The sequence below is a fragment of the Heptranchias perlo genome, chromosome 5 (assembly GCF_035084215.1).
Source record: "Heptranchias perlo isolate sHepPer1 chromosome 5, sHepPer1.hap1, whole genome shotgun sequence".
Classification (NCBI taxonomy): Eukaryota; Metazoa; Chordata; class Chondrichthyes; order Hexanchiformes; family Hexanchidae; genus Heptranchias; species Heptranchias perlo.
In genome coordinates this window covers 74,330,555-74,355,020 of record NC_090329.1, presented here as the reverse complement: position 1 = coordinate 74,355,020, position 24,466 = coordinate 74,330,555, and the positions used below count along the sequence as shown (strand labels likewise).

General features: G+C 42.7%; 1 protein-coding gene across 5 annotated transcripts in view; it reads left to right on the top strand.

The window, feature by feature from the left end:
* The window catches only part of LOC137321865 (synaptotagmin-like protein 2), a 208,894-nt gene extending 184,891 nt beyond the window's left edge, over positions 1-24,003 (top strand). For all 5 annotated transcript variants that reach the window (XM_067984670.1, XM_067984666.1, XM_067984668.1 and 2 more), the window contains 9 exons: positions 345-439; positions 897-1,016; positions 5,189-5,364; positions 8,762-8,864; positions 13,626-13,787; positions 16,812-16,890; positions 17,721-17,820; positions 20,896-21,101; positions 22,704-24,003. In XM_067984670.1, coding sequence (XP_067840771.1) covers positions 345-439; positions 897-1,016; positions 5,189-5,364; positions 8,762-8,864; positions 13,626-13,787; positions 16,812-16,890; positions 17,721-17,820; positions 20,896-21,101; positions 22,704-22,843 — 1,181 coding nt within the window. In that variant the 3' untranslated portion in view covers positions 22,844-24,003. The remainder of the gene's footprint in view (positions 1-344; positions 440-896; positions 1,017-5,188; positions 5,365-8,761; positions 8,865-13,625; positions 13,788-16,811; positions 16,891-17,720; positions 17,821-20,895; positions 21,102-22,703) is intronic.
* Positions 24,004-24,466: the final 463 nt, after the last annotated feature.

The window sequence follows — 24,466 nt, the reverse complement described above, 5'->3', positions numbered from 1 at the left end:
TACACTGATATCCTTTTCTTTTGGAATACATGCTGATGCTGATGGGTTTGACTGAAACCTCAGATATTCAAGGGTTATCTGTATAGCATATTCGCAGAAAGGTTTGTGAACTGATGCAGTAGGGGATGATCTTCTGAGGTTGGATTTAATAGGACAAAATAAAAGGAATTTTAATCTGCTTCTAACTGCCATGTTTGACTTATAAGTACTTGAGGGCTAAACTGGATACTGAAATGAAAGTGTTCCATTATTAGCACTAACATCCTCCATGATAATAATCACAAAACTCATTAACTCAGGTACTGTATATGATTAACAATTAAATATTCTGTTCCTAATTTCAGTGCCTAATAATGATTCTTCAAACTTCAGTGTCAAAATAAATAAACCCTCCTCATTACCAACCGCCAGTGGGGCCACAGTTCCTACTTCTTCATCGGTAAGTTTTTGGGATGACACTTTTCAAAGAGTACAAACCATTTCACCTTGCCATGCATCATGCAAAGTCAATGATAGTCCGTTAACCATTGTATAAATACGAAAAATATGGATTTGCTTCTGTAAATATTGAATTGCATAAAGAATAAATCATAGTTCTGGGCTAGGCAGCCAACCTGGTCAACAACAAAGTAATGCATCAACTCACGTGGTTTTTGTCAAAAAGATGATGTTTACCTTAAAAGTTTTATGTGCTATTCCTCTCCTATACTTACACAGTAAATGGAAAGCCCCTTGTTGGCTTGGAGTTGAATATTTATTTTATTATTAATGTGTATAGTACATTTATTATTAATGTGTATAAAATCTACCTTGTGTGAAAAATAAACAGCGGGTTTTATTGTATCATGAAAATTTCAACAGCTTTATTGATGCGTTATGGTTCTTGTTCTTGGTAGAATGATCCACAAAATGAAGAGTATGATTATTTTGATGATCTAACATCTGAATCCAGCTTTGGATCAGACATCCTGAAGCAGACAGATGTACACGTCGGTTCAAATCTGCATTCTTCCAAGGTGAGTCAGGTTGTGAATATGTCCTGGTGCTTTCATGCCACGTTAGATTTAAACAGGGTAAATGGTTATTTTAGTTAAGGCAAATAGGCAGATTTTGCACAAACATCAACAGAACAAGCAATGCTTTAACCCCATCCTACCCCCCACTCACTCTCACTGTAAAGTGGAGAGGCTGAAAGCAGCAATTTTGACAGCTTTGAAACACACAGCATGAATAGGGACTGAAAAAGTAAACTGTAAGGGAGAACTATGAATGATTCGTAACTATGCGTGCATTTTGTAAGGTACTGCTATTTTAGTCCATAAGCCAAATAACCAGGCATTTCTATTCTACTACTGTCATAATTTAGATTTTGCTAGCCATATAGTGGTTGTAAGGAAAACAAAAGTGTTGCCACATAAATAGATATTCATTAATGCAATGAGTATGATTGGAAGGATTGCATTGGACCAGCAAGCAGAGGTAATGGGCTCGATTTTACCGGCGGGTTTCCTGTGCGTTTCCAGCGGGGGGGGCCCCGAAAATCCCGATATCCAGGCACGTGACCAGATCGCGCCACGATCCTGCCCACTTCCGGGTTCCCCGATGACGTGCAGGTGTGCGTGCGTAGCCCCCGCTGGTGGGAATCCCACAGGCAATTAAAGCCAGCGGGATGCCACTTGAGTGTATTTATTTTGCTTGTTCAGGTCATTAACTGACCTGATTAAGGGACTGTGTGTGATTTTGGAGAAACATGAGACTGTTTCACACACTGGGGGAAACAGTCCTAGTTGAACTGGACGTGTTGCAGCTGTCAGCCTGTGGCAGCTGCAAAGGTCCATTTGACAGGTGGGGGGTGGGGGAGACCCTCACCCATTGCAGGAGGCCGCTCTGTCACTTGGGACAAAGTGTGGCCTCCACCACCCCTCTCCTGACGGTCAAAGTCACCAACCTGCACACTCACCCCGGGGTCTGGAGACATGTGCCTACCTTGCGGACCCCCTCAGATGTACATATTGCGGATGGGGGCCGTCGTAGCTGCAGTCATGACCTCCTCGGAGGGCGAACAGCATCACCAGCCTCGCCATCCACGCCGTCCACCTCTGACACGTGGAGCTCCACAACAGAGTGCTGTGACACATCCACCTGTACAGCAGGAGGGAGGGCTACCGCAGAGAGAGACGCGTCGCAGAGGGCACTACCCTCGCCACAGGGTCCACAGACCGAGGCTCAGCTCCCCGGACCTCTCCGAGCAGCAGTGCACACGGAGGCGCAGATTCACTCGACATGTAGGCGTGGACATCTGCAGCCTCTTTCATGCCGAGCTGCTCCTGGCTGGCCCCAGCACCATCTGCTTACCTGTCGCTGCCAAAGTCACCACTGCCCTCCACAACTTCTCCACCGCATTCTTCCAGGGTGCAGTCGGGTACACCGCCGATGTCTCTCAGTCGTCTGCGCGGAAGAGCCCTGCAATTACACCTGCACCTACTCTGCAGTAACACAATGGGTGGCATCAGTGGTGGGTCCTCATAGTGATACCCAGGAGCGGGCATTATTGCACAAAACAGACAGGATTCGCGGAGACATGGCAGTGGTGGTGCCAATATAATGTGTGATGTGAGTTGTTCTGAAATTCAATATAGGTAACACCCATGACAAACCCTCAAACACCCTTGTGCATCCCCTTCATGCTCACGACACGTTTGCCTTACGCTGCCTACTGCACATATGTGATGCATGCCCTGTGGCTGCAGCACAGGTGGTGGCAGGTTGATTGAGGCTGGCCGTGAGGGAGATGCACGAGAGGGTGAGTATGGGATAGAGCCATGAGATTGTATGAGGATTGGGTTGCGTGTTAGTGGCGGGGTGAGTACTCGCGAGGTGAGTAGGTGCAGGTAAGATGAGGATGGGGTTTGAGTGGGTATGAGGGGTGATGTGACAGAGTAGTGTTGGCGGTGCCGAAGGAGATGTGGGGTGGGGGCAGTGTTGTGGCAGACGGAGTGTAGGGGAAAGACTACGTGTTCTCACTGTGGCTGACCTACTGTGGTCATTGGAGCGCCTCCTGCACTGTATGCAGGTGGGCGATATGTTGGTGGTGCAGGTGACCCCCTCTGCCACCTCGAGCCAGGCCTTCTTGGTGGCAGAGGCAGGCCGCTTCCTCCCACCCGCCGGGTGGACGAGCTCTGTCCTCCCCCTCCTCCTCACCCCATCTGATGATACCTGGGGTGAGGCATTGTTAAACTGGGAGCAGCCTTCCCCCTGGGCTGCTCCATGCTGTAATTTGTTCTATTGGTTGCAGCATCTGTCAGTGGAGGACTGCCCCTTTAACTAGAGAGCCTCCAGCTGACAGATCGTACTGCGCATGCGCAGCCCGCCCGACGCGCAGACCAGCAGCGCGGAGCCCGGAAGAGCAGGTAAGTGGCTCCAATTAGTGGTTTGCCTGCTACGATCGCGCGGGCAACCCACTAATTTCACCAAGCGTGTTGACCACGCTCCCGAAACCCAACCCGCCGGAAACCCGCAGGCCTGGTAAAATCGAGCCCAATGAGTTCAAATCCCACAATGTTGTGAAACTAATCAGAAAGAATTGCATAGAATGTACAGTGCAGAAACAGGCCATTCGGCCCAACAGGTCCATGCCGGTGTTTATGCTCCACACTTGCCGCTGCCCTTCCAAGAACTTTGCATTGATATAGTGCTTGTCACATCGTTAGGATCTCCTAAAGTGCTTCAAAGCTAATGAACTATTTTAGAAGCGTAGTCAATGTTGTATTACATTAAAACAGCACACAGTGAAGTCCTATAAAGAGCAGTGAGATAAATGACCATATTATCTGTTTTAAAAGAGTAGATTGAGGATTAAATGTTGGCTCGGACACCGCCCACCTCTTCTCTAAACAGTGTTATGGGATCTTTAATGTTCGTCTGAGCTGACTGATGGGGCCTTGGTTTAATATCTTATCCGAAAGACAGCAACAACAACAGAGCAACACGCCTTCAATACTGGATTGAAATGTCTGCCTGGATTATGTGCTTAATTCTCTACAGTGGGGTTGAACCCACAATCTTCTGACTCAGAGGCAAGAGTGCTATCACTAAGTTAAGGCTGGCTTATATAAATTTGGTCATTTATTAGCTGGCACCAGAAACAAATGACCATAAAAGCTATTGATTGTTGTCAAAATCCAATTGGTTCACTTATAACCTCCAACCTGGTCTGGCCTGTACGTGACTCTAATTCACACTACGTCATTGACTTTTAATGTCCTCTGAAATTGTCTAGTAAGCCACTCACTTGTCAGGACCACTAGCGATGGGCAATTACTGTGGCCTTACAGGGGTTTATCACTGACCATAAGTTGAACTGGACCAGCCATATTAACACCATGGCTACTAGAGCAGGGCAGAGGTAGATGGAATACTGACCACTCGCCTGGATAGATGCAACAGCAACAACTCTCAAGAAGCTTGACATCATCCAGGACAGAGCAATTAGCTTCATTGGTCCTCCTGCAATATCCACCATCACCAGCACACTGTAGCTGTAGTGTGTACTATTTATAGGAATCACTGTAGCGACTCACCAAGCTTAATTCAACAGCACCTCCTAGAATTGTAACCTCTACCACCAAGAAGAACTAGGGCAGGGAAATCTTGGGAACACCTTCATCTCCAAGTTACCCTCCAAGTCACACACCATTTTATTTGGACATATATCGCTGTTTATTCCTCATTACTGGGCCAAAGTCCTGGAACAGCTTTCTAAGATCAAAATGGGAGTACCATCATGTACAAGGACAGCAACAGTTCAAAGAGAAGGCTAACTACCACCTTTTCAGAGAAGCTATGGATGGGCAATAAATGTAGCCTTGCCAGTGTCGCCTACATCCTGAGAACAAAAAAAAGGAAAAAGAATACATTTGACTCCATTTACAAAAGCTCTCTTGTCTTTTCTTTGTCTTTTTTGTGGTCACAGGGCAAACATTTATAAAGGAATAATTTGAGTTGTTGACCATTCTGGTTCTTTTGGTGCACGGTTTTACAAATAAATAATCATGCTATTTCAGAATTACGAGGTCCTTTGTAATATCCTTTTTGTACCTTAGAATGATTGTATTAATTAGTGTTTTGTAATTTTGGGATTCATGTTTGGAATAACATTTTGAAATCTATATTTTTTTTATTGTTCTAGCTGAGTGGCAGTTTACTGAGCCTATACAGTGATGCTGGTGATTTTGGAGATGTTCCAATTCAGGGAGCTATACAATTCAAATTGCAATATGAAGAAACAAGAAAAGAATTCCAGATCCAAGTGGCACAGTGCCAAGGGTTGGCTGCAGCTAATATGAGAAAGTATACCTCTGATCCGTAAGAAAACTCTTTGCTTTTCATTATCAAAGTATCATAGTAGATACAGCACAGGAGGAAGCCATTCGGCCCATCGTGCCTGTGCCGGCTCTTTGAAAGGGCTATCTAATTAGTCCCATTCCCCTGCTCTTGCCCCATAGCCCTGTAATTTTTTTCTCTTCAAGTATTTATCCAACTCCCTTTTGAAAGTTACTATTGAATCTGCTTCAGGCAGTGTTTTCCAGATCATTACAACACACTGCATCAAAAAATGTTTCCTCATGTTGCCTCTGGCTCTTTTGCTGATCACCTTAAATCTGTGTCCTCTGGTTACCAACCCTTCTTCCACTGGAAATAGTTTCTCTTTATTTACTCTGTCAAAACTGTTCATGATTTTGAACACCTCTAACGAATCTCTCCTTAACCTTCTCTGTTCTAAGGAAAACAACCCCAGCTTCCCCAGTCTCTCCACATAACTGAAGTCCCTCACCCCTGGTACCATTCTAGTAAATCTCTCCTGTACCCTCTCTAAGGCCTTGACATCCTTCCTAAAGTGTAGTGCCCAGAATTGAACACAATACTCCAGCTGCGGCCTGACTAGGTTTTTTATAAAGGTTTAGCATAACTTCTTTGCTTTTGTACTCAATGCCTCTATTAATAAATTCCAGGATCTCATATGCTTTTTTAACAGCCTTCTCAACTTGTCCTGCTGCCTTCAAAGAATTGTGTATGTACACCCCTAGGTCTCTCTGGTCCTGCACCCCCTTTAAAATTGTACCATTTAGTTTATATTGCCTCTCCTCATTCTTCCTACCAAAATGCATCACTTCATACTTCTCTACTTTAAATTTAATCTGCCCCGTGTCTGCCCATTTCACCAGTCTGTCTATGTCCTCCTGAAGTTTGTTACCATCCTTCACATTGTTTACTACATTTCCGAGTTTCGTGTCATCTGCAAACTTTGAAATTATACCATCTATACCTAAGTCCAGGTCATTAATATATATTAAAAAGAGCACTGGTCCTAATATTGATCCCTGGGGAACACCACTGTATACTTCCCTTCAGTCTGAAAAACAACCGTTTGATGTCAATCTTTAATTATTTTTAGGAACTGGACTATTGCAAGTATTTTTATGTATTAATTAAAAATTGTTCTCAGCCAGAAAAGATTTTCCATCATTATAAATAAAGTAAGGTCTTCTGAAAAGACAGTTTTGATATTTAGCTTACATTGATGGAGAATAAATCTCAAATTCTATTCGACTTTGAAACAATTAATGTTTATGTAGTTGGTATCTTTTATTTGAACTTTATTAAAATTCATTCATGGGATGTGGGCGTCGCTGGCAAGGCCGGCATTTATTGCCTATCCCTAATTGCCCTTGAGAAGGTGGTGGTGAGCCGCCTTCTTGAACCGCTGCAGTCCGTGTGGTGAAGGTTCTCCCACAGTGCTGTTTAGGTAGGGAGTTCCAGGGTTTTGACCCAGCGACAATGAAGGAATGGCAATATAATTCCAAGTCGGGATGGTGTGTGACTTAGAGGGGAACGTGCAGGTGGTGTTGTTCCCATGAGCCTGCTGTCCTTGTCCTTCTAGTTGGTAGAAGGTTTGGGAGGTGCTGTCAAAGAAGCCTTGGCAAGTTGCTGCAGTGCATCTTGTAGATGGAACTCACTGCAGCCATGGTGCGCAGGTGGTGGAGGGAGTGAATGTTTACGGTGGACGTATTAACATAACTGGACATATTTTGGAAGGCAGACAATAACAGCAAAGGTTAATTTTTTTTAGTTCCATCTGTTGAGCTGTGAGGCATTTATTTTCATTCAGCAGGTTAAGAATTGTCTGGTTGTAGTTTTCAGTTTATTGCTTGCTTGACCAGCTTTGCGGGATGTAAGAAAAATTCAAAATGACTAGTGAATTATAAGTTTATAAGTAATATGTATGCTGCAGGCCTAAAGGGATCTTGGAGTTCACAGTACAAACTACATACTCTTTAAACAAAATTACAGCCACTTTATAATTTGGTTCAAAATATTCTGTGCCAATTTATTGGGGGGGAAATTGGATTAAATTGACGCATTTTTTTGATATTCAGAAGGATTTTTAAATTCATGTGTGATATCTGCCTAGGCAAAGTGGATATCTGTGTTGGCTGATTGAATGTTTGGTGTGCTTTGCTAAATGCTCCTGACACAGCGGTGAAATCGGTCCCATTTAACAAATTTTTGCAATTAACATTCATTCTTGTCTCAGGTGCTTTAAAAGAGTCAATAGGTATGCATTTGCCAGATATTAAAATAAGAACTGAGCCTTCTTTCAATTTACACAGGTTTTCTTTAGGCACACAAATGTGATGTATTCACAGCAGATAATGATGATCTTTCCTCAGGCACTTTCTTTTTGAACCTTATTAAGAACCCCAGTTGAGCCATTTGGACAGGAAGAATGACAAGTTATTTTGTTAATAATTGACTAATCTGTAATAATCCCTGAATAGATTTAATTACTGATGTTTCTTGAAGTCTTTTATCAAACAGTCCTAATTAGTATTCAATTAGCAATTATTTAAACTATATATTTTTTTGTCTCTAACTCATGACATGCAAAAGCCTCTTTAACCATATTTTGTTTAGCAAAACCCCCATCCAGGTTGAAATACTTATACTGCATTTGAAATGAAGGAAACATCTGAATTTTTTAAAAAATGCATAAAGCTTATCAAAGGTACTGATATGTTTAATCAACTATGGCTGGATATAAACCAAATTATTTGATTTGAAACAAGTTCTTGCTGCACATAAAACTGCAAGCTGAAAACTGTTTCAGTAGAACAGTAAACAATGGGCACTAAATGGCCCTACAATGAGTAGTGATAAGATGTTAGGGAAAACATTCAAATGTAATGAGACAGAAAATATACTGATACAGAAATGTTGTAAATTGAAAGGTGATGCTACTAAAAGCTTTTAGTTTACTTGAAAATGGAGCCTGCAAATGGTCAGTGGCTAATCTCAATAAACAGTGATAGTTCAACCAGAATTTATAGAAAAGTAACAAGTACTCCATCATATATAAAACAATCTCAATTGATTTTATATGCCTGAGGAGAATTCAATCTGAAGACTGTCATTATGTTATATAATGCTTGATTGGTTTATAAGCTTTATAACTAAAATCTCAAAACAGATATTGTTCAGATGCCAAGTAATAGTGCTTTTTGATATCACTTTCTTCTCAACAGTCTGTGCCCAGCTTGTTTGTTTTCAAAAAAGAACTCCATGTCTGAAAAATATAATTGAAATTCAAAGTATTAAAAAACTTATTGAGGTGCTAGAGATTGAGCTTAGAGACTGATAAATGGGATATGTACACGAATCCCAGAAACCTGTATTTATGAAGTTTGTTTTCCACTTTAAACAGGTACGTGAAAACCTACCTTCTTCCTGACCGCTCACGACCAAGCAAACGCAAGTCATCTGTAAGGAAAGCTACACTGAATCCTCAATATAATGAAATCCTGAAGGTAAGTTAGTCTGAAATTGGGGCTTGTAGATTTTAATTAAGCAGTTCCATCTATAAATTATTCCAAAATATAGAAAAGCTGTATCCCCCCCTCCCCATTGTCTCCATTCAACCCCTTCATCCAGGAGGATGGAATGGCTTGAGCCATGGGATTGCCATAGTTACTATCTGTACTATCCTTTGATTGGCTAGTCGGAAATTTCATGTAAATTGTCCACTTAACCGAGCCCAAGCCCCTCCCCGTTTCCAAAGATGAAACATGAATTTAAAACACATTACAAATGTTTCAGACTTTGGATAACTCACATATCCAATTAATTTAAAAGATACATAATCTATGTAATTTTTCTCAACCTCTTTATGCTTGTGAGTGCATTAACAAGGTGAATGCAGGCAGTATTTTTCTTCAGGAAGCTCTTCCAGCAGCTACACAAATAAGAATGCTTTCTTGAGGTAAACATTTACTATAGAGTTCTATAAAATGAGAGAATGAGGAAAATGCAAAAAGCAACATAAAAAATAAAATGCATAAGAATAAAAAGTATTTTAAAAAGGAAAACCAAGAGTTTTATGTAAAATACAGTGAAATTGTGACTTGCTTCTCAAGCTAGTGTTTATGATAAAGCAATGGTAAAGAGAAAAGGCTGTTATAAAGGAGTTACCCAAAGCACTGATTATGACAAGTGACTATCCTTCTTGAGTGGGTGGGAGATAAGTAGGGTCAAGTTGATTGGAACCGCATTGGTCTGCTGAGCAGACTTAGTGGCCTCGGTATTAACCCCACCCTCCCAACACCCACGACGGGCGGGAGAGGGTCTGTGGGGTTAAAAAGTGAAATACGCATAATGCAACTCGAACCCACCACACACATGCCTGCCTCTTTTTTACGATGGTGAATTTTGTGGCATCCGAGTGGCCCGCCGTGGAGAGGCGGGACATTAAATTAACATATTTAAAATGGGCTACCACAATGTCATTGGGAGCCCGATTTGAAATTTACTGTTGCTTTTTTTTTATTCGTTCACGGGATGTGGGCGTCGCTGGCGAGGCCAGCATTTATTGCCCATCCCTAATTGCCCTCGAGAAGGTGGTGGTGAGCCGCCTTCTTGAACCGCTGCAGTCCGTGTGGTGACGGTTCTCCCACAGTGCTGTTAGGAAGGGAGTTCCAGGATTTTGACCCAGCGACGATGAAGGAACGGCGATATATTTCCAAGTCGGGATGGTGTGTGACTTGGAGGGGAACGTGCAGGTGGTGTTGTTCCCATGTGCCTGCTGCTCTTGTCCTTCTAGGTGGTAGAGGTCGCGGGTTTGGGAGGTGCTGTCGAAGAAGCCTTGGCGAGTTGCTGCAGTGCATCCTGTGGATGGTGCACACTGCAGCCACAGTGCGCCGGTGGTGAAGGGAGTGAATGTTTAGGGTGATGGATGGGGTGCCAATCAAGCGGGCTGCTTTATCTTGGATGGTGTCGAGCTTCTTGAGTGTTGTTGGAGCTGCACTCATCCAGGCAAGTGGAGAGTATTCCATCACACTCCTGACTTGTGCCTTGTAGATGGTGGAAAGGCTTTGGGGAGTCAGGAGGTGAGTCACTCGCCGCAGAACACCCAGCCTCTGACCTGCTCTCGTAGCCACAGTATTTATATGGCTGGTCCAGTTCAGTTTCTGGTCAATGGTGACCCCCAGGATGTTGATGGTGGGGGATTCGGCGATGGTAATGCCGTTGAATGTCAAGGGGAGGTGGTTAGACTTTCTCTTGTTGGAGATGGTCATTGCCTGGCACTTATCTGGCGCGAATGTTACTTGCCACTTATGAGCCCAAGCCTGGATGTTGTCCAGGTCATGCTGCATGCGGGCTCGGACTGCTTCATTATCTGAGGGGTTGCGAATGGAACTGAACACTGTGCAGTCATCAGCGAACATCCCCATTTCTGACTTTATGATGGAGGGAAGGTCATTGATGAAGCAGCTGAAGATGGTTGGGCCTAGGACACTGCCCTGAGGAACTCCTGCAGCAATGCCCTGGGGCTGAGATGATTGGCCTCCAACAACCACTACCATCTTCCTTTGTGCTAGGTATGACTCCAGCCACTGGAGAGTTTTCCCCCTGATTCCCATTGACTTCAATTTTACTAGGGCTCCTTGGTGCCACACTCGGTCAAATGCTGCCTTGATGTCAAGGGCAGTCACTCTCACCTCACCTCTGGAATTCAGCTCTTTTGTCCATGTTTGGACCAAGGCTGTAATGAGGTCTGGAGCCGAGTGGTCCTGGCGGAACCCAAACTGAGCATCGGTGAGCAGGTTATTGGTGAGTAAGTGCCGCTTGATAGCACTGTCGACGACACCTTCCATCACTTTGCTGATGATTGAGAGTAGACTGATGGGGCGGTAATTGGCCGGATTGGATTTGTCCTGCTTTTTGTGGACAGGACATACCTGGGCAATTTTCCACATTGTCGGGTAGATGCCAGTGTTGTAGCTATACTGGAACAGCTTGGCTAGAGGCGCAGCTAGTTCTGGAGCACAAGTCTTCAGCACTACAGCTGGGATGTTGTCGGGGCCCATAGCCTTTGCTGTATCCAGTGCACTCAGCCGTTTCTTGATATCACGTGGAGTGAATCGAATTGGCCGAAGACTGGCTTCCGTGATGGTGGGGATATCGGGAGGAGGCCGAGATGGATCATCCACTCGGCACTTCTGGCTGAAGATGGCTGCATGGGTTTCCCAGGGATCGGGAACTCGGCAGTGAAAGGGAGGCATGAGATGCCAGCTCCGCAAGGTAAGTGCCTCTTTCAGCACTCCTTTTGGGCCAGAAGGAGAAGTACTGCTCCCCCGCCCCTTCAAGGAAGCCTTCAGCCTTCCTTAGTCCCGATCCCCAGCCTCCCCCGAGCCCTGATCGCTGACCTCCCGATGGTGGCCCTCTTCCCCCTCCCGATTGTGGCCCTCTCCCCCCTCCCGATTGTGGCCCTCTCCCCTCTCCCGATTGTGGCCCTCTCTCCCCACCCGATTGTGGCCCTCTCCCCCCACCCGATTGTGGCCCTCTCCCCCCTCCCGATGGTGGCCCTCTTCCCCCTCCCGATTGTGGCCCTCTCCCCCTCCCGATTGTGGCCCTCTCCCCCCTCCCGATTGTGGCCCTCTTCCCTCTCCCGATTGTGGCCCTCTCTCCCCTCCCGATTGTGGCCCTCTCTCCCCTCCCGATTGTGGCCCTCTCTCCCCTCCCGATTGTGGCCCTCTCCCCCCACCCGATTGTGGCCCTCTCCCCCCTCCCGATTGTGGCCCTCTCCCCCCTCCCGATTGTGGCCCTCTCCCCTCTCCCGATTGTGGCCCTCTCTCCCCACCCGATTGTGGCCCTCTCCCCCCACCCGATTGTGGCCCTCTCCCCCCTCCCGATGGTGGCCCTCTTCCCCCTCCCGATTGTGGCCCTCTCCCCCTCCCGATTGTGGCCCTCTCCCCCCTCCCGATTGTGGCCCTCTTCCCTCTCCCGATTGTGGCCCTCTCTCCCCTCCCGATTGTGGCCCTCTCTCCCCTCCCGATTGTGGCCCTCTCTCCCCTCCCGATTGCTGGGGACCGTCCCCAAGGGTCCCCAGCTGCGGCCTCCTGCTGCTGGTGCTCCCACCCACCCGCCGGCCAGGCTGTCCATTTGGCCTGTTGCCGGGCGGGAGACACGCCTACAAAATGTTAATGAGTTCCTGCCGTTAAGTTCGGCAGGACCTCCCCATCCCCAGTCTTGCTAGGTTCTTCAGCCGTTTTCGGCCTCACCTGCACCCTGCCCGTTTCGCCGTAAATATTGTGGTCCGTAATTCTATACTTGAGCCAGAGTGCTATTGATGATTGATCTGCTGCCCTGGCTCATTAATGGATGCTGGAAGGGTGGATTAAGGGGAGGAATTCTTCACCACCATCACTGGGGGCATGGGGAAGAATTCTTCCCACTAGTTTCCAGATGACCCTCCCAGACAATGCCCATGGGTGGACTGGCCCTAACATTCAAACAATGAAAAGCTTACCAATGCTTTATACTGGAAAATTGTGTAAGTTTAGCTGGTTAAATTCCAACAGTTGAGGATACCTTAACCACGTCTTTTGCTAGCTTATGCCTAAATTCTCTGGGCTTAGGCAAATGGAGTGCGTCCCTGTAGGGACACAGTGTGCACACCGTACCTGGCAGATGGAAATGCTACTCATGTGGATTTCTTAATAGTAATTTGATTTAAACATAGTGATGAGTTACATTGGTCAAATACCCAGATGACCAAAACAAAAAATAAATCACAGAATCTTTACTAGTTTCCCTGTGACTACACTTCAAAAGTTGTGAACTGCTTTGGGACATCCTGAGGTCATGAAAGGCGTTATATAAATGCAAGTCTTTTTATTTAGTATCATTACATTTGCACTTTTATATTATTCTGCATTTTAATATTCTTACAAGTTTAGGATACATGATTAAGAACTTATCTAAGAGTTGCACATGCTGGTAACCATTTGGGTGTGTTGGACAGAGGTTAATGCAATACTCATCTAAAATGCTATGAAGCCTTTCCAGTATGATCCCTCTTGGGTTGAGTTAAATATCCTTACATTTAGACAACGTAAATATTAATGATAAGATTTGTTTAATGCAAAACAACTTTGTAAGATAAAAAAATACTCACGTTGCAGGATCACAAATTAAAGCAAGAAATTCAACTCCTATATATAGTTTTGAAGAAACCATCAAAATAGATCCTTCATTGGTTGAGTTAATATTTACTGAGCTATTCTTTTCAGTACAAAATACAGAAACAAGAACTTCAGAATCGAACACTGAATCTCTCTGTGTGGCACAATGATACTCTTGGTCGAAATGTGTTCCTTGGAGAAACAGAGGTGGAGATGAGGAATTGGGACTGGAGCAATGATGTACTAAACTGGTACAACTTGCAGTCCAAGGTAACATTTGCCTTTTCCATGAGATGTATATTTTTAACCATACAAGTGACCAACAATCAGTCCTCTTGAGTCAGTTGGTTTTAATCTTAATATCTTGGAAAATGGTGTAAAATTAAATACTCTAGTGAACCCCTGAAAGTCTGTAATTTGTAGACAGAGAACACTGTATTGGGAACTTATTATCCTGTATTGTGACTCTTGAGCCCTCATTTTAACTTGGGGAGGAATTGGGCGGGCAGGGGCTAAGCTGTCCTGACCTGAGCAACGAGTTAAAATCTCCCAGAACCAGTGGGAAGCAGCACTTGGCCATCGGATGGGAGCAAAATGTTGGGCAGCAGGAGGCCACCACCGGGAGGTCACCGGCACTCAGGTAAATGGAGTGTGCCACGAGGGAAGGGTTTCAGAAGGTTTCGTAATATAGGGGAGCTCGGGGCAGGGGAGGCGTATAATTTTCTTGTGGGGTGCAGAGGAGCACTCCTGCTCCCTCTGGCCCCACAAGGAAAGTTTAAAAAAAAGTAAAAAGAAAAAGTAAAAAGCCAGAGCTGCTTCCCTGCTCAGGCCCATGGTTAAAATAGTAGTCGAGCCCCGATGACGTTATCTGAGCCCGATCTACATATCTAAAAAAGGACTTCACAAGTTTCCGGTGAATGTCCTTCTCATCTGCTCAGAAGAGCAGGGTAAAATCAAAGCCTGTGGGAAGAAAGCAGGATGTTGGCTGGTGAGTACCCTGGACGGTTTTATACCCAGTTTTCAATAGGTGGGTTGGGTTAAAATTGCCCCTTTAGACTTCTATGAATTTCAAGCACATTTAATCCTAATTTCTCCATATAACAACAGCAAACCAAGGTTACCCAGAGAAGCTGACTCTGGGAGAATAACTTTGAATCAGAATATTAAATTTGTGAGAATACACATTGCTTTTAAAAATCCAACATTAAAAGTAACTCTTTTTCAAATCCTTTTTGTGGAAAAATAGTCAAAAAATCCTGAAATGTGACACTGGTGCATAGCCACATTTTAAGTGTCCAAAAACTTTATGGGGGGAAAAAAATTGGATAGGGGCCGTTTTTGGGCGTAGGTAGCGTGATGCGCTATTAACCTGCGCCCAACGACCCCTGCGCAGGCAGGACGCAAGTTTCGGCCCATCCAAGGACTTACCTGCAATCAGCGTTCCATTCCAAGCCTCGCACTTTCCACCACCAGGGGGAGCTCAATCTCTTAAAGAGAGGATGTTTCTTAGAAATCTCTTAAAGGTCGCTATTTGCTGAAAATAACAGTCTACTGTCTGCACAGAGTCTGAACGGAGATCAGACATCGCACACATAAAACACAGATGCAGGTCCCATCCCTATGTTTACACACTGCTGAATTATGTTAAAACATTGAATGAAGGTTGCGCATTACTAAATCCGACATCCTCCAATCTGTATGCCAGACCTCACCAATTTGCCAATCTGAGTTGGTACCAGGCCTGCGAGAGTGTGCACTAAGGTTCTCTGCTGATGCACTAGAGACCTTGGTACATGAGGTGGACAGAAGGAGGGACATCCTATATACACAGGGCAGGGGGGGGGGGGGAGGGGGGGGGGGAAGCAAGAGGCCCTCCAGACATATATCCAAAAGACAGTGGGAGGCAATGTGGGAGGAAGTCAATGCCAGGCGCACAGCATCATAAACATGGATGCAGTGCAGGAAGAAGTTCAATGCTTTGACCTGTGTGGTCAAGGTGAGTGAGGTCAACTGTCAAGTGGCATCTCATACTAACTGCACCACGCACTACACCCCCCATCACCCACATACCAACAAACTCTTTCCATCAGTACTCAACTCTTCCAACCAGATGCTTCCTCTGACCCTTACACATTACCATTGTTTCAAGCTGCCCACCCACAACTCACAGGCCACACACACTGGCAGCTATTCAATCATGACAGGCACATCACCCAGACACATGTCCTGCTTTCTTGCAGGTGAAGGGGCGCAGAACAAGAGGCAGCAAGTGGAAGTGGCATTTAGCCTCTCGAGCCTGTTCCACCATTCACTGAGATCATGGTGACCTAACTCCATATACCCACCTTAGCCCCATATCCCTTAGTACCCTTGGTTCACAGAAATCTATCAATCTCAGATTTAACTTTCACAAGTGAGCTAGCATCAACTGCTGTCTGCAGAAGAGAATTCCAAACATCTCCCACCCTTTGCGTGTAGAAGCATTTCCTACCTTCGCTCCTGCACGTCCTGGCTCTAAATTTTAGGCTATGTCCCCTAGTCCTAGTATTCAAGTGTAGGAGACCTCCAAAAACAGTTACAAATGTCTCAGCAGCCAGAAGCAATAATCCAGTAACTAACCTGTAAATCCTACATGGTCCCTCCAGGTACTCTAAGACACGTTCAGATGGTCGGGGTTAAGACTGTGCGTTGAGTTGAGTGTTAAGTCTCAAAATGGTGTCTGTCACTTTCAATCAGCGTTGCACACTGATTGAAGCCATTTTCTCCCTACTTTACATGATTCCACCGTTCGTTATATGCGCCTGTGCTAACTCCTATACCAAAATGGCGTCTGGCGCACTTCACGCAGGAAACGTGCATGCGCATCCAAGACGCCATCTTGGATGTCGGAGAGGCCGTGTAGCGCCAAAACAACAGCCGCTACATGGCCCAATTTAGCGCCCTATAAACCTAATTCCTGAGTTTTTAGCGGTAGTAGAAAGTGAATGTTCTTGCCCACCTGCTCATAAGATTAAAAATTATCCTAGGGCATGGAACTCTACACAGCTATCCAAGCATGCATGTGCAGTGACCCTTATTGCTAAATTCAGTGCAAGATGCAACTGGCAGTATAACTCAGGTCTACCAGCTGAACGTTGCGCTATTAAAAATGGAAGTATAATTAGAGTATAAATTGTTGGGGGTATCTATATTTGTAATACGTATCAAAAACATCTGAGTTATTTAGAATGTATTTATACTAGGGGCTGCCACCTGTACTTAATTTTATGTGATGTAGCTTCTATACACTTTCAGCCATCCAGTCTACCTGAAGGAAACATCAATCAAGGAGAAATCTGTGTGGCACTCAAGTATGTTCCAGCAGTGTCAGCAGGTAATCTTCCTTTCATTAGTAACAATTTTAGATCAGTGTCTTCAATCGCACATTAATTAAATCATGTGTTTCACTCTTCAAAAATACTACGTATGGAATTGGTCTACAGCTGTCCAAAATATTGTGCTTCAGGCCACTTGGGTCTGCAGAAAGATAAGCAAGACTTTACCTTATATATACTACAAAGTTTATACCGCAATAAACTTGACTGTAACGGTTTCTGTCTCCCCTCAAAAATATCCTAGCATCTAGCAATGCAGTTTAATTATCTTTTTCAGGATTATAATTGCTTCAGATTACAAGATGATAATCAGTTGTGACCATCCCATAAATACTCCCTGTACCAATATAATGCTGGCATTCAAGGTTAAAAGAAAACTTTATTAGAAGAGCAAGATGATGCCATTGAATAAGCCACTGATCACAAGAAACTATTCTCTTGAGAAAGCAGCATTAAATGTAATCAAGAAAAAAAGTGTTCTGAAATTCTGTCTTGCTACTGCAATTAATTTTGTTCAGAATCTGAAAAGTCACATGCTTCTCCTCCTCCCCCACGTCTAGGTAAATTGGGCTGTTAAGTGAAATACAGTAATTTTTCTGCATATATGATTAAATAGCAATAACAGACTTGCATGTGTTGTGAATTGCAGTAAAAAGATGATATGATGAAGAGTTTAGTTTTAAATCTTATACTTTAATCTCTCAGTCTATCTACATTTTGATGAGAAAGTACACAAACCATTCATTGAAGCTTCAGATATTATGTTATTCAAGATCTCTTGAAGCAAACAATGTATAACTGATAATGTGTAATTTGCAAATTGCTTTAGGTGGGAATAAACCACCCAATGGGGAAGTTCACATATGGCTGAAAGGAGCAAAGCAATTGCAGCCATTAAAGCCTGGTGGTGTAGACTCATTTGTGAGGTGGTAAGTTCTGCTGGAATCAAAACAGTATAATTTTTTATACTATTGCTATTTAGAAACATTAAAAAGAACATGCAAGGAATAAATTTAAAACTGTCTCTGGTGATGCTCTGCATAACAGCACTGAATTTAGTCAAGACGCTATAGAGGTTATAAGAGGACATTAAATCATGACGCTCCTTTTCCTTTTAAAGGCACACTTTAAAAGCAGAATTTATATTTGTTCTTGGGGTTTTCAAAGATTTTAAAATTCAAACAAATTGATTTAGTATTTTAACAAGAAAATCATGCTTCATAACATTGAAATGAACTCTATCGCTGCCTGCCTTGGAGAATTGATGCTTCCTTATGCATTATTCCTCAGAGAACTGTAGGCATATTTTTTGTTGGGCTATTAAGGATTTCTTTGAGAATGTCTCCTTCTATATGCTCTCCCTCCAGCTGCAGCTCTGTTTGTTCCTTCCTCCTGTTCCTCTTCTTTTTCCTTATCCTTCTCCCAGAGTGGGATTCATAGAAGGATGCCCGTTAAGAAAAACTGAAATGTCAGAAGCCTCTTAACAGTTCAGAATTGACAATATCGACTAAATGCGCTTTTAAACCCTTTAAGGTCAAAAGCCCATAACCTATTGGAAGAAAGATGTCTCCAAAAGCTGTATACAGCTTTGACTGAAAACAACTCAGGGTCCATTTGAATAGAACTTGAAATGACTGCCTCAGGATTTGTACCACTCTTAGTTGGTTGGCACAAGAAGGAAGTGTCATGAGTCAGATGGTAAGGTCAAAAAGTGGCATTAGCATCATAATTATGTCATTTGACCCCAATTTGAATTTATTGATGAGGCTCCTGTTTCACCTGTAAAATCAGGCCAGTTTAAAATCAGCAACAACTGGGTGGTAGGAACTAACACTTTAATTTCTGTCTGCTACCGTCTCCTTTTCGAGCGCAAATGTAGTAGTAAGCAGATCAAAATTGCACCTATGGTATTAAAGGAAATGTAGCTACACGATGGAGGGATTGTTAGGGGACAGAAAGCAAAGAATAAGGGTAAGTGGATGTAGTTTGGATTGGTGGGTCCCAGAGATCTGTGCTGGGATCTCTTTTGCTTTCCACTTACATAAATGATTGGACATAGACACAAGAGGAATTATATCAAAGTTTTCTGATTATACCAAATTAGGGGACATGGCAAATTATGAAGAAGAATGCAGATATCAGGAAGAATTAGACTGACTACTGGAATGGGCATACAGGTAGTTAATGTAATTTGATGACGAGTATATGTGGGGATGAAAAGCAAGTATGTCCTCATTGGTAAGAATGTTAACAGAGTGGGGGAACAGAAAATCAAAAGGTAGAAATCCAGATAAGAAAGGCCATAAAAAATCAAATGGGATTCTGAGTTTTATACATCATAGTATTGAATATAAAAGCAAAGAAATTATGTTAAATGTGTATAAGACATTAGTTAAGCTACAGTTAAAGTATTTTGTGGAGTTTTGGGCACTCCATTACAGGAATGATATCAGAGCCATGGGAAGAGTACAGTGAAGATTCACATGAATTATATTTATGAAAAAAGGCTAGAAAACTTGAACCTTTTTCACTGGGACAGAGGGGATTAAGAGGGATCTAATTGAGGTTTTCAAAATTAAGATATTGAGAGGGTAAATAGTGAGGGATTGTTCCCACTGGATGGTGAATCAGTAACAAGAGGCATAGACTAAGGATTAACATTAAAAGGATGAAGGAAGATGTAAGAAGAATTTTTTTCACACAGAGTTTACTAGAACATGGAACACTTTACCACAAATAGCTATTGAGTTAGTGATTATAACATCATATAGCAGAGAAATGGATAAGTATTTGAAAAGGATAAATATAAAAGGACTCAGGGAAAATGGAAGGAAATAGGATTTGAGTAGACAGCTTCAGATGAAGAACTAGCACTGGCACAGATGTGATGGGCTGAATGGTCTCCTTCTGTGCTGTAAATTTTATGATCCTACTCACCTAGAGATTGATACGTTATTTGGCTCTGGCAAGGAGGCAGGGAATTTGATCTTATGTGACCCCATACTGACATTTACAGACTAGAATATTTGCTTTTAATGATTTTAACGGACTGCAGTAGTAAGTTTTGTATGTGGAACGTTTTTGATGTTAAATGAGTTGATCTTCAGGGAGCTCCATTGTAATCAGTTTGCATCTCTTCCTGATTTTATACTCTTGAGAACATCGAAGATAAAGTTCAGAAAGAGATGATTGAAAGGCAACCAGTTCTGATACTGAATCAATTCTATTATTAGGTATGAAATTTTCTTGGCAAATTGGGTCAGAATATTTCCTGTTGTCCAAGTACTTCTAAAAATTGTAATTCTGTCTGAGAAGTGATGAGTGTGTTTCAATTTTTCATCTCTTCTCTCCCCTCTAGAAACTGTGTAGCTATACAATACCTCAATAGTTATTTGTGGTAAAGCGTCCCATGTTCTAGTAGTCTCTGTGTGAAAAAAGTTCTTTTAACAGCCCCCTTCATTCTTTTGATGTTAATCCTTAGTCTATGCCTCTTCACCATAACAAAAGTTATGTTTTTAATACAAAAATTGTTCTATGGACCAACAATTGAAGTGGAAAACAATTATGGTTCTTGCGAATTAGCAATTCTGTCCCTACAGCTTATATATTGCAGCATTTTTTTTTATGACTGTTCCCTTTTTAATACATTAATGTGATTTGTTTCACACTGCATGAAGCTATGGGAAAACTAGGATTTGTAAAATACAGAATTTCATTAGCTTTATTTTGTGCTTTCAAAATAGATTGGTTCTGTCATGTATCTGCTTAGTATAAGGGAGTTTGCACACATTCTACATAAAGTCATAACATTTTTGCCTTTTTACAGCAGCTGAATAGTTTCTAAGGTAAAAAATGTGTAACAGAATTTGGACCTCAACAAAATCTTTTGGTTGCGTTACAGCACAGCTTGAAAACAAATGTATAGTTGTAGAAATTGTATAATGCCGGCAAGTAAAGGACTGAAGATGTTCACTGTCATTTTCTTATTGCTTCTTTCCTTTTAGTTATATTTTACCAGATACTAGTAGGAAGAGCAGGCAGAAGACCCGAGTGGTAAAGAAAAGCCTTGATCCAATCTATAACCACACCATGGTATACGATGGCTTCAGGCTGGATGAAATAATGGAGGCCTGTGCAGAACTATCCATCTGGGACCATGAAACCTTCACCAATCAGTTTCTTGGAGGAGTTCGCCTTAATCTAGGCACTGGTATGAAAAGTTTGAATTGTAATCTTCTGTCTGCAATTTACTTACACCAGATTGTAGTGCTGTGGAAGATAAGAGTTTGGTTACCTGACATACAGAGGCAATCTTATATTCTGTAATATATTTAACAGTTCAATCACTGCTTTTCCCTAAATAAGATGCAAATTTTAAAATGTGCTCTCTCTAGGGTACTGCATAGCTGAAAAGAGCTGCTCTACCTATCTTCTTGTTGTGACCAGTGATAATTGGGGTTTTTGAAAGGTGTTTTTCCTTTGGAAAACAATTTCCTATTTCATGGTTACATTGCATGCTGTTTGCAGTACACTATCGCAAGTCCCAATTTCCCAGTCTTGCTTGCTATTAAAGAAAGTGTTACAGTCATCATTAAACAGCTGTTCCAACAATCTTACAAAATTGTGCACACATCCTAAAGTGTGTGCCATTTAACTTTTAAAAGGTCCAAGTTAAATTCAGTTTTCTAGCTAACTAACTTGTTTTGTGTGATTTTGTGCTCATCAGTATGAGAGATATCAGTCCTGGGGAATGCACTCCCAGGTCAGTTATAGCATATGGAGTAAATCTCCTTCTTTTCTGTCACATCCATATCTTACCTCAATCTCAGATCAACCCTACGGTATCAGAGACATTTTCCACTTCTCACAGCAGACTCTCTGCGGTAAGGCTGCCAATTGGTGATAAATGATGGTCAGTTTGCTCTGTGAACATCCACCAACAAAGAACAAATTTGAGCCTGTCCAAAATTATTTCACTTGAGACCCTTGCAAAAAGCAGACAGGAGATTTTCATCCTATTGCCCTGTGTTGGCATTAAAGCTAGATCCCAATGATGAAAGAACAGTGTTCTAACCCACTAAACCACAGTCTTTTTTCCTATCAATATGCTACCACGGTGACATAGTAAATCTAGTTGTCGACCTCATATGCTTTCTATAACTCTAATAAAGTTGTTGCTGACATTTCAGTCTTTCTAAAGTTAAACTCAGTTATGAAGTTGGTTGGAAGTTCATTTAACATAACGTCAGTTCCCCTCTTTAATATCTCTAACACAAGTAAAATTGATAACATTACTAGTAGTAGTTTCAATGGATCAGCTTAATGGATGAGGCTGCTTTATCTTGTATATTGGTGTTGGTTTTGATGTCAAGCCTGAGGCGCCTGCATTGAAGAGCGATGATGATATTGGCCAAGTGTTGGCTCAAGATTCTATATTACATGGAATTACATTGAATCTACAGCACAGATACAGGCAATTCGGCTGGTCTTGCTGGTGTTTATGTTCCACATGAGCCTCCTCCACTCTAATGATCTCTTCTCTCCCTGCCCCCTATTCTCTATTCCTTTCTCCCTCATGTTTGCATTAAGCCTCCCATTAAATATATATCAATGCTATCTGCTTCAATCACTCCATGTGGTAGTAAGTTCCACATTCTAACCACTCTGTAATAATTCACCTCCTCAAAGAATGCTTAGGTGTGCTTCATTTTATTAAACTGAAATACAATAAGGATTCTGTGTTGAATATATTCAACTTCCAACTGATATCCATCTTCTTTAAGATTGTTTTTGTATTGTTTCTTCTCCAAAGGGAATAGCTATGGCCAAAGTGTGGACTGGATGGACTCAAATGAAGAGGAGGCCGCTCTCTGGAAGGACATGATATCCAAACCGGATCAGTGGGTGGAAGCACTACTGCCTCTCAGGCCTAGTATGACAAAAAGGAAGTGATAAACTCTATTTCAGTTACTGCACCCTGCTTCCCTTGACTTCAGGAGTTTAGATATAATTTTAATGATTTGTTAGTGTTCAAGAAAAATATAACACCTTCTGTACTTTTTTCATTTTTTTTCTTTTTTGAGGGGTGATGGGTTGTAGAGACAGGTCAAAGTTTAAAAAAAATTGAAGAAGAAGAAGAAAACTAAGTCAACAAGAGCATTTGGAGAATGAAAAGAGTACTTGGTGACCATTCGGAAACTGGTACATTTCAGAAGAGCGAAGACACAACCACGCTAGGCAGGAAGTGTATTAATGTATTGTTGTGAAGGGATTCGCAAAATTTCACATGTTCCCCCCCACCGAAGATTTATTGGAGTTATTAAAAAAATAACCCTGGTGTGACTGTGTTCTAAACAAGCCAGGGTCTCTCAAAATGGCTGCAGTCAGACACATGGCCAAAGGCCTGCAGCATTTGAAACTGGACACCTTTCCACAAGGGCAGACAGGGATTTTTTTTGAACAATGCAGGGAGACAAGCAGTTGCATTCACGCCCTGAGGCAAGCCATCAGAAGTAATCTCACCTAAGGTGAACCATCAAGGAACATTCAGGAACAATGGAAGGCAGTTATGGAACTCATCAGTACAGATACCGGCCATTATGTAAATAGGCCAGAGATTGGGGTCCTTTGTCTTACGTTTTCGTGCTCAAATCGAACAATGGAGCAAGCTGATGAGGCATGAAAAAAACCTGATACCGGGAGGATATAACTGGGGCTTCCCAGAATCTCGCTCTCTCTCTTCTCTTCGCCTCTTGGCCCGGTGTCCTGTATGCCTGCTAGCAACTAAGAAGGAAGGCCATCCAGTAAACCTCGCAACCACATGTCGACGGCAGCAGCAGGGCACAGGGGCCAGGCCTTTTCATCTGTTTCACCGGTGAGCATTAATTTTCTGGCCGCCACAAGACAACCTAGCTAGGTGTAAGGGTGGGAGTTAAAGGGGTATTGCTAAAATTGTGGTTTTAGAATTTTCCCTCGATGTGTCCGTTTCTTCCACCCCGTTAAGTGTAAGACTGTATTGCATCCATAGCGATTTCTTTTATCTTCTGTATAATACTGTTTACCTTGTAGTTTTAGTTTTCTTATTAATAAACATTCGTTTTCCTTGTACCAATCCACTGGTCTGTTCGTCTGTCCTTGATACCGCCCGATAAGTCCTCAGCTCAGAATCAGGAAGGGGAAAGCGATTCGCAACCGCACAGTGGGCAGGGCAGCTCAGGAAAAACATAACTGGCTGACCTATAATAAGCCCGAGAAACAGTAAAAACCCCTTATAGTTGTGACAAAATTGAAGGACTAAAGAAAAAAATGTGGGGAATCTAAGAAGTGAAGTAATAAAAAACTACAAGGATAAAAAGTCTGGGAGGTTGCTATTTTAATGAAAGTCAGTGTTGTACTCATGTCTATGCTGGTTGTTACTTCTACATTTGCCAAGAAAATGTCTAAAATTTTGAAACCATAACTGTCTGTTATTGAAATGCCAAAAATGTTGGAAAGGTTGAACAAGCATGTATCATTTATTTTTAGGCTAATTATAACCAATGAACAAACTCTTAAGCAAGCATTTTATATACACAT